This window comes from Quercus lobata, chromosome 7 (genome assembly GCF_001633185.2).
Source record: "Quercus lobata isolate SW786 chromosome 7, ValleyOak3.0 Primary Assembly, whole genome shotgun sequence".
NCBI classification, from domain to species: Eukaryota; Viridiplantae; Streptophyta; class Magnoliopsida; order Fagales; family Fagaceae; genus Quercus; species Quercus lobata.
In genome coordinates, this window is record NC_044910.1 from 19,670,325 (window position 1) to 19,680,650 (window position 10,326).

At 36.4% G+C, this 10,326-nt stretch overlaps 1 protein-coding gene across 1 annotated transcript; it reads left to right on the forward strand.

Annotated features, from left to right (window-relative positions):
* The first annotated feature begins 1,469 nt into the window (after positions 1-1,469).
* LOC115951332 (agglutinin-like) lies at positions 1,470-4,226 on the forward strand. The gene is made up of 5 exons (XM_031068539.1): positions 1,470-1,555; positions 1,666-1,886; positions 1,986-2,231; positions 2,346-2,567; positions 3,770-4,226. The coding sequence occupies exons 2-5, from the start codon at positions 1,683-1,685 to the stop codon at positions 4,016-4,018; spliced, it is 921 nt and encodes a 306-aa protein (XP_030924399.1). The 5' UTR covers positions 1,470-1,555; positions 1,666-1,682; the 3' UTR covers positions 4,019-4,226.
* Positions 4,227-10,326: the final 6,100 nt, after the last annotated feature.

Genomic DNA, 10,326 nt, shown 5'->3' on the forward strand with positions numbered 1-10,326 from the left:
ATGACAAAAATAGTTATTGTTTTTTCAAAAAATTATATAGAAAAAATTAATCACCAAATAATTTTTTTTATTAAAAAAATAGATATAATTTTTTTTTTGTTCTTATCATGTTCTCCTATAATTTCTAAGTTTTTATTATTAAGAGTAAATAAAATTTTATCCCAAAATAAATAGATTGCAGTGCCATCATTTTTTTTAGTTGAATTTTTTTGAAGCCAATCCCATCATTAATATATATTAACTACACAAAAAATCATTTATGAATTATATCCATTTCATTCTGGGTATTAAAAATTAGTATTTAAAGTTTTATCTTTTTTGAGGAAATGGTAAGGAAAGTTTTTGGATCTAGCTCTACTTCCTTTCCAGTAAATACTCTAATCTATTCTACTTATATTGCTCCCTTAATATATCTTTTAATTAATTTCCTTTGGAGTGCAAGCACTTACATTTGGCTAAATAACTACGCAAGTAGTGCGAGGATGAGTTCATGCACCACCAACAATATTAATTCACCTTTAACAAAGTTGGACGAGGAATAAAAAAAAATAAAAAAAAAAAGTTCATTTATTGCTTTGAATGATATCTTTGGGGCATTGCAGTGAAGATGCACGACATGAAGTTCCTTACCTTAGCTAGATCTCATTGGTGCCACCTAAACGGTAGATAGGTGACTGATGTGTGCTAAAATGCAAGGTATGATGGAGACAACTTTGTTGTTAACTTAACATGTTTTTTTCTTTTAAAATCAAATATAAAATTTATAAATTATAAATATGACTGTGGTCATTATCAAACCCCACACACACACGTGTGTGTATATATATATTGTTGACTTATTTTGTTTTGTCAATAATAGAGAGGTAGAGGATGAGGATGAGATCAAATAATACAAATGGTTGTTCATATTGTTTTTCAATTATCAATACAAATTTATTACCAAGGTCTTAACCCTAAGCTTTTCTCCAAAAAAAAAAAAAACTTGATTTTGAGCCTTAAAGTCCAATGTATTATTCAAAATCCTTTTATATATATTTTTAAGGTATCTCTACCATCTTCCATTCAATTATTATTATTATTATATGCATTTTAGTCTCACACAATATGCATTCATTATATAACTTAAAAGTAAAATATTCATTTATTTTTATTATCTATTTTATTATTTAATTTTAAGTAAATTAATAAAAAAATTATTTACATATGAATTTTGATTAACCCGTGTATTACACGAGTATAATGCTAGTTGAAAAAAAAAAAAAAGAGGCAGCTCAAATAAAACTAGCTTAAAACTTTTTTTTTTTTTTTGGTTGAGAAAAACTAGCTTGAAACTTGAACAGTTCATAAATAATTACAAGGACACGTATCGTATGGTCCTTTGGGAGTAGAAATTTGTAAGTATGCATCTCTCTTTAGTTATAAAAGGAGATGCCATTCGTTGTGGTAACCTGAAAGGCAATGAAAAAGAATACAGAACTCCTATTGCATCTCTTTTCTTTTATAAAAGCCAAAGGAGATGTCATTCTTTGTAGTAACGCAACGAAAAAGAATACAGGTTGTCGCTTCAGTACTCTCTCTGTGTTCATCTCTTTATTTTAATAAAAAAAAAAATCAAAACAATATATTGTCATTGTTGTTATATACATACATGTATATGTGTTGCAGCTTTTGCAGGTTGCAACATGGAGGAATGCTTGAAGGTTGGACCGTGGGGAGGTAAAGGTGGAAACCAATGGAGCTTCAAGGCCAATAAGGGTGGGATCACTGAGATAATAATTTTTCATGGAGGTGCCATCGATTCAATTTCATTGAAATGTGGTGATCAAGATGGTGTACTCCAGAATTCTAATAAGATTGGTGGTAATGGCGGCCATCGAAATGACAAGGTACATATTGCTACTGCATGCCCTCATAAAATTAACTCAGTTACAATCATGCATTTTTTTGAAGCTGATTTCTTTTTGACTGCATAATATTATGTGTAGATATTGCTTGACTGGCCTCAAGAGTACTTGACATCCATTAGTGGTACAGTTGCGGTTTACTCGAACTATACTGTAATCCATTCCCTACGTTTTTATACAAATAAGACCGAGTATGGACCCTATGGATCTGAGAAAGGTACACCATTCTCCTTACCTATGGAGGGTGGCGTAATTGTTGGATTCCATGGTCGTGCAGGTCATTATGTTGATGCCATTGGTGTCTATGTAAAAACAATGCAGCGAGAGGTTTGGTTTCCCAAAGTTGTTGTTCTATTATAATTAAGTAATTTATTGAAGCTAGGAAGGACTAAACGACGTTATATATTGATGAACAAATTGTTTAATTTATATAATATATAGTTGGAGAATAAGATGAAAGCGGTTGTACCTCGAGGACCTGGGCCGTGGGGTGGGCATGGTGGGAAGGAATGGGATGATGGAGTTTTTTCTGGAATCCGGGAATTGCATTTGCACGTTGGAGATTCAGTGATTCATGCCATACGTGTGTTGTATGAAAGTAGAGACGGGAAGCCTGTTTGGTCACACAAGCATGGTGGAGCAGGCGGTGATAAAATTAATACAGTAATTTGTTTATTTTTTATTAGGCAAAAATGCAATGTGTACCTTCTAAGTTTACTAAAATTTATTTTAGTCATTTAACTTTATTTTCGTTTAATTGAGTCCTCTAACTTTCTCATTTATTTAATTCAGACCCTTTATCCAATCCGTTAAAAAAATTTGTTGTTAAGTATGCAATTAACTAATTAAAATAAATTCTTACATAAAAAATCTATAAAATATTTTTATTAATTTTATAGAATTTTTTCATGTGAAAATAATTTTTTTAATGGCAATTTTTTAACAAAATTGAACAAAATGTCTGAATTGAATAATTTTGAAACTTAGGAGACTCAATTGAACAAAAATAAAGTTAAAGGACTAAAATGAATTTAAGTCAAACTTCGAGAGTGCAATTTGCACTTTAGCTTTATTATTATTATTAGGGTATTTATTGATTTACATTATACTATCAATTTTCTATATATATATATATATATATATATTGTACTATAAATGTAAATTTTAAATAATATTATTATAGACTAAACAAATGTGTAAAATATTGTACACATTTCATAGAACTGTAAATCATTGTACACATTTGTTTAGTTTACAATATTTCTTTATTATTATTATTTAATTCATAAAAAAAATTGCAGTTAATTCTGAAACATTATACAAAGATGTTAAATACCATGTTACTTTGATTGTCAGTTAAGCTGTAGAACATACAATAAACTTTACAAGCTTGCATAATTTTTTTTTTTTTCCAAAAAGTGTTTTCTTCTTTCTTCTTCCTTCTTGATAAAAATAAAGTAAAGCTAAATTATATTTTTTTTTTGTCCCTAAAAGTTTGGTTAAGTTCAGTTTTGGTATTTAAATTTAAAAAAGTTTGAATTTTGGCCTTTTCCAATTTTATAATTGGAATAATCTTGGCCTTCCAGAGTTCCATCCATGGGTTGATTCTTTTTTTCTTTTCTTTTCTTTTTTAATGGGAATGGGTTGATTCTTTTTGATTTCCTAAAAATATGAGATGGGTTTGAGCGGTCCCGTAATAATTATATGGTTAGCTTAGATGGAGAGATCAAATTATTACCTACTTTAAAATTTCAAAAACCAAATCCAAACTCTTAAAAAATTGATGGACCAAAATTAAACATATACTACTACATCGTAGGGACCAAAAGTTTATTTTACGCAAAATCTGTACTTTGGTTTGGCAGATAAAGTTTGATATATCAACGGAATTCTTGGTTGGCGTTGTGGGATTTTCTGGACCTGTAAAAGGGACTGATAACTTTGAAGCCCTGCGGTCCATTACATTCTACACAAACAATGGCAGATATGGGCCCTATGGTGATGAGATTGGTCATGCTTTCACATCAAGTGTTGCTGCAGGAAAGGTTGTAGGTTTCCATGGAAGAAGTGGTGTCTATTTAGATGCGATAGGAGTGCATATGGAATACTTTTGAACATGTTGCTTGAGAATGAGCTTTCATAAATAATCTATTGGTAGTAGAATGTGTTTCTTTTTAATTGGGTTGAAGTGATGAATCGGAACAAAATATCAACTTAAAGAAAGTGAGAGACACTTTTCCTCTTCTTCTTTAAATTGGAGGATAATAGCATGATTCCATGGGTGATTTGAAAATTGTTGTGGTGCTGTTGTTGTCCTGTTTAGTTGAGTTTCTGATCTATTTGTACAGTTCTCTTGAAATAAAATTGCTCATCCAATCGTGTAATTAATTTATGGTTTCTTTTTCCTCTTAGGATAAAGTTGATTTTTGGGTCAATGTTGATAATATTATGTAACAAGGGAGCCATCATTTACTATATATAGTAAGAGATTTTTATTTAAAGATAAAGTTTAATTGCAAAACTAATTGTAAGTTGTAACCTAAGACCACAATAAAAAAATTGTGTTTGGCCTTGCTATAAATATACAAGAAAACTTCTTCTTTTTTCATAATGAAAATGGATCATGTTTAGAATGAAACAATTTTTTTAACCAAGCCCATTAATTCTCCAAAAAAAAAAAAAAAAAAAAAAAAACACCCTCTAACTATAACCTTATCAAATTTTAGGAATTTTATAAAAACACATCCCATTTATATTTAAAAAACCAAATTTTCTTATCATGAGTATAAAAAAATGGATCAAATCAAGTCGATTTAATCACACTTACCATTTCTCAAAGTAAAAAAAAAAAAAAAAAAAAAAAAAAAAAAAAAAAAAAAAAAAAAAAAAAGTCAACTTAACCAAAAATTGAACAACTAAAATACTATTTAATCAATTTTATGCATTATTAATAATTTTTTATACAAAATTAAATAACGTTTGAAGAGAGAAAAAAAAAAAGGCATACTACATTGTTAGTAGATACTTTACCTTTTGTGCAACAAAAATTAAAAGGTAGAAATATTTTAATAATTTGACTGAGTTTGAGTTTATGTAAAAACTGAAACATTCCCATGGCCAATTTAAAAATGTGAACCCTATACCACCTCAACCCCCATTTCCAACTAAAAAAAAACAAATTTCCTCATACTGTTTGTAGGGTCACAATTTGAGTCCTAAGCCCAAAATGTATGGAGTCTTGGTTCAATGAGCCCAATACAATGAATTTGTAGAGAATGGATCAAAGAACTAAGTCCTAATGAGTTGGACAACAGCTAGTATTAAATCGTGTGGCGATCAAACACAAACCAAGGATGCTTATATCAATAAAATTCAGTCCGAAGAGGTTAAATCTGTATATGATGATTACTCTAAAATATTAGAATGGTTCAGATTGCTATATTACTTTTTCTCTCTCCTTTCCGATCCCCTTTCCATGAAGAGTCTTCCACCTTATATATCTTCTTTTGAATCATCTTCACCCTCCACTTGTTGATCATCTGAACCCCTACTTGAGTACTTGTCCCATCAGCCACCTTCCCTAACTCTCTACGAGTTGCGATAGCCAAGGTAGCACTGTTCAAAGGTCTTTTCCACATAAATGCGGCCAGTAAAGTAGCTGTTGTGCATTTAATGCGGTGGTGTCAGCCTTTTCTTAGATATTTTTAGGTTTTCTTCCTTCTCACATGTCCATGAAGCACATCCCTGTCATTGAACCTTCTTAGAAGGTCACTTTAATTGCTGGATTATATATTTTAAACCATATTCATTAAGTCCGAGGAGGACGTACTCCTTGGACAGCCATTCATTTGCTCTCTACTTATGGAACTTGGTCTGAGGATATCTCATAATTATTTGCTTCTCCTCGGACCTATTTATATCCTTGGGTAAAGTCCAAGGCCCAATATACGATTTTGGGCCCTTGCCCTTACAATAGCCTCTCAAAACCTCAGGTTTCTTTTTTATCCGAGAAGAAGAGTGAGGTTTTGATTTTCTAAGAACTAATACCATTTGATTTTGTTGCTCACACATGTGGAAGTTCAGTTTTCTATGCATTATGATGATCTCTGACGTTTCGCAGCCCACGAAGCATCATTAATTGCTCTAGGCGGCGTGTTGTCCCCCAGATCCAATGGTGAAGCTTAGATCTAATGGTTGAGACTCTTCCTGGAAATTTGAGTAGGATAACTCCCACTCATTTCCACTTCCTATATAAAGCCTTGAGGGAATGCGTTCTCTTTTTACTTTACCAATCTTCAAGCTCTCTAGTGATCTCCAGCGCTCCAAATCACAGGACTCTCTAATTTACAAAGCTTCCAAAACTTTTTTCTTCGAAAATATTTAAAAAACAACAGAGACAAACACACTTATTTCCGTAAGTTCTTTTTTTCCTTATATTCTTCCTTTTAATCTTGGCCCTCCTCCTTGGCCTTCTTTCTTTCATTTTAGAAACTTCTTTCTGAGTTATTTCCGTTCACTCAAATGGGTAGATTCAAGTATTTGGTAGATTCTCCGGCTAGTATGGAGAGTTTTAGGGCTAAGTACCATATCCCCCCAGGAGTAGGCCTAGAATATTGTTTCCCAAACCATGTACTCATGGATAGAAAAGAAGGTGAAGTTGTCATTCCAATGATCGCTTTTATAGAGGGATGAATGAAGCTTCCTATGGGTAGGATAACTAGGGACTACCTGCTTAATCATAGGTTATGCCCACACCAATGCGCCCCCAATATGTTTAGAGTCTTAAGATGTGTAGATGCTCTAAACGATCAGATGAACCTCGGTCTTACGTGGCACGACGTTGCTCATCTGTACAAGTGCCACTCCCTTTCGGGGGGATATTACATCAAATCTCGGTCCGACGAGGTGAGACTGGTATCCTGCCTCCCTAAGTCCAACAAAAGCATGAAGGACGATTACCTAGTTGTCTCTAGGGGATGGCACGACGGTCTTCACTGCCCAGTTAGGGCAGGAATACCAGGTGGGGTACTCTAGGACCAGGTCTCTCAGTCGAAACCTTAGTTTTCTGAGCTCTCTTTATTCATTTTCAATAGTATGTCTCCTCGGATAATGTTCATCGTTGGTTTAACAATGTTTGCCTTCTCGGATGTTTCTGCAGATAAAGGGCACGTTTCTCCGAAGCTCAGCTTTATCAACGCCCCCGGGCTCAACTTTTTGCTGAGATCGGAGATATTTGTGAGCGAGGACAATCAACTGCGGGCCGCTCACCTTATCTTAGGTTACGAGCCTTTGTCGCGCATCTACCAGGACGTAGGCCAAGCGTTGAGAGCAGGTAACCCCCGTCTTGCTCAGATAGACGTTTCCAAGCCAAGGTTCCTTGCGAGGCGAGATCTACCTCTCGTGGTATTGCCTGCTCAACCAAACCCTCCGCAATTTGCAATACCGCTTTAACAAGTTCCACTTGCAGCCGTACCAGCAATGGAAGGGATAGCCTCCTCCTTACACTTGTCACTTGAGGAGGAAATAGACAAATTTCAATTTGCAGAGAATGAGAGAACTCCCGAGAGGCCTATGGATATTTTGGACTCCGAGGCTGAGTCCGACAGGCTTTCTACAGCTCATTAGCCAAGGCAGACTACTGCTTTTGTTGAAACAAGCTCCAAGGAAGTAGAGATCATGGACCTTAAGAAGAGGCCGAGCTTAAAGGGTCTGATCGCTAACAGGGGTAAGGGAGCAACTCCACCTGAAGCTCCTAAGACCCAAACCTCTGCCAACCTTTCTCTTCCCCCTCCTCTTCCTCCTGTTGACCAAGGCCCGCGCGTCAATCCTGACCCAAAGAAGAAAAGACCACCTCAGGAGTTGGAAGAGGGGGAGATGCCTCCACAGAGGGGTGCGAAGCAACAAAAAACAAAAGATCCTCGAGACAAGAGGTCGAAGTCTGTGGAAAGTCGAGATGACATTGAGATACGCTGTCAGCAGCGCACGTGGACTCCCATGATAGAGATGGACGAGGCCCCTATTCCCTATGATTCCACGATAAGGGAATCTAGTAGGGGGCACTCCATGTACTTGGCCCAAGCCTTAGAGCAGCCCCTCCTCCTCCCAAAGGATATGGATGCCCTTAGACGGATGAGGCAGCCTGACTTGTTTGTGTCTCTAAAAAGAGACCTCGCGATGGTAAGTATAGTTTCATCGGCATTTCAACTTATTTCCCTTTTCCATTCATATATATTCTCTATGTGTAATCCTTTTGTTGTTTTATGCAGGTCACTCAACAAGTCTTTATGGCCAAAGAATGCTTCAGAAGCGCCCACAATAAACTTGAGGCCGAGTCTAATTTCTGGCGCTCGGGTCTATCAAGGAGGAGAAGACTCAGCTGGCTGAGAAGCTCAAAACCTCCGAGCACGAATGTCAAAGCGTCTTGGCAAGGCTTAAGACCGTCGAGGCTCAAGCTGAGGACCAGCGCAAGCTTCTCTTCACCACGGAGCTGAATCTAGCTACGAAGAAGGCTACGGTTCTGAGCCTTAAGGCCGAGATGGAAAAGGCTAAGGCAGAGGCCCAAGCGGTCAAGGAAGCTGCTCAAGCCGTAGAGATAGCAGCTTATGAGCAGGGGATGCTCAAGACAGTGCAGAGGGTGGCTGAAGAGGTGGTCAAAGTGTGCAGGGACTATTACACTGTGACCTGGAATGAGGCTCTTAACAGTGCAGGGGTCTCGACAAACTCTGAGCTGAGGAGGGCGGAGAGAGTGTATTTTCCAGAACACATCAAAGAGATCCCAATCGACCATTCCTTAACTACTTTGCCCTTACCTTCTCTTGAGCATGTTCCCAGCGCTCAAGATCTTACCATTGACGTTGGGACCTCTACTGGAGCAGGTATGGGTAAAGAGGGCCTTCCTTTAGCCAGTGACGCTCCATCCGAGGGTACCCTCACCATTAGGGACGTGATCTCTGAGGCTAAGGTAACCGAGAAGCCTAAAGACTGCCACTACCAAGGAGGATCCCCATCCAAAGAAAAAGTAGTTGTAGGATTTTACTTTTCTTGTTTTCTCTTCTCGAGATTTTTGTAGCTTGTAATATATTTTTGAAATTAATGAACGAACCTTTCCTTTTATTCTCTGGATCTTTATTTTGGCGCTCTTAGAATTTATCATTATTATTGCAGACGAGTTTAATAATGTATTTAGTAATAGAGAGTTGCTATCCACTTATACCGTGGATTAATCCTCATACGATGAGTATTGAATTTAGAGGAGATAAGTAATATACCTTGTATCTCGAGTTTTGTTTAACATTCATAAAAGTGCTTGTGTGTCAAAAGTGGTTAATTTCCCTTAAGCCTGTGGTTCGAGGATCCATGCAGGACTTAAGTTCTGTTTAATACTTGAAAAGATGTCCGAAGTAGTTAATTTCCCCTAAGTCTGTGATCCGAGGAGCCATACAGGTCTTAGGTTCTGTTTAAATACTTGGCTAAGTGTCTAAAGTAATTAATTTCCCCTAAGCCTGTGGTCCGAGGAGCCATGCAGAACTTAGGTTCTGTTTAAATACTTGGCTAGGTGTCTAAAGTAATTAATTTCCCCTAAGCCTGTGGTTCGAGGAGCCATGCAAGATTTATGTTCTGTTTAAATACTTGAAAGGATGACAAAAGTAATTAATTTCCTCTAAACCTGTGGTCTGAGGAGCCATGCAGGACTTAGGTTCTGTTTAAAAACTTAAAAGGATGACAAAAGTAATTAATTTTCCCTAAACCTGCGGTTCGAGGAGCCATGCAGGACTTAGGTTCTGTTTAACACTTGAGTAAATTGAGAGACAAGAAGCACGAGGCATTCATACAACAAAAAACTTATTGAGAAATGAAATTTTATTAATAATAGTACATTTTTAGGTTGTTTACAATCCAAGGGCGTGGTATTACATGCTCATCTAAATCTTCTAGAAAATATTCATTAATATCAACCACTGAGGTAATGTGATATGGTCCTTTCCAATTTGGTCCCAGCTTCCCCTATGCTGGGTTTTTAGCATTGCACAGAACTTTCCTCAACACTAAGTCCCTAGGCACTAGTGGCCTCAGCTTTACTTTGGCATCATAACCTTGCTTAAGTTTGTGTTGGTAGTACACCAGTTGGACCATTGCTTTTTCCCTTCTTTCTTCAATAAGGTCTAAGCTTTTTTATAGCAGCTCATCATTGCTGCTCGGACAGAATGAGCTGGTTTTTAGTGTTGGAAACCCATTTATAAAAGAATAACAACCTCGGCTTCGTAAGTCATCGAGAAGGGGGTCTCTCCGGTTGACCTGCGGGGTGTGGTTCGATACGTCTATAGGACATGTGGCAGTTCTTCCACCCACCTTCCCTTCGCGTCATCTAACCTCTTCTTAAATCCATTCACTATGACCTTGTTAACAGCCTTGACTTGCCCAT

What these genes read in the sequence shown, in the direction of transcription:
- LOC115951332 (XM_031068539.1), top strand. Translation starts at nt 1,683, where the DNA reads ATGGAGGAATGCTTGAAGGTTGGACCGTGGGGAGGTAAAGGTGGAAAC. An exon ending in GCGGCCATCGAAATGACAAG is followed by an intron (nt 1,887 to 1,985) that starts GTACATATTGCT and finishes TATTATGTGTAG; the next exon opens with ATATTGCTTGACTGGCCTCA. An exon ending in TAAAAACAATGCAGCGAGAG is followed by an intron (nt 2,232 to 2,345) that starts GTTTGGTTTCCC and finishes TATAATATATAG; the next exon opens with TTGGAGAATAAGATGAAAGC.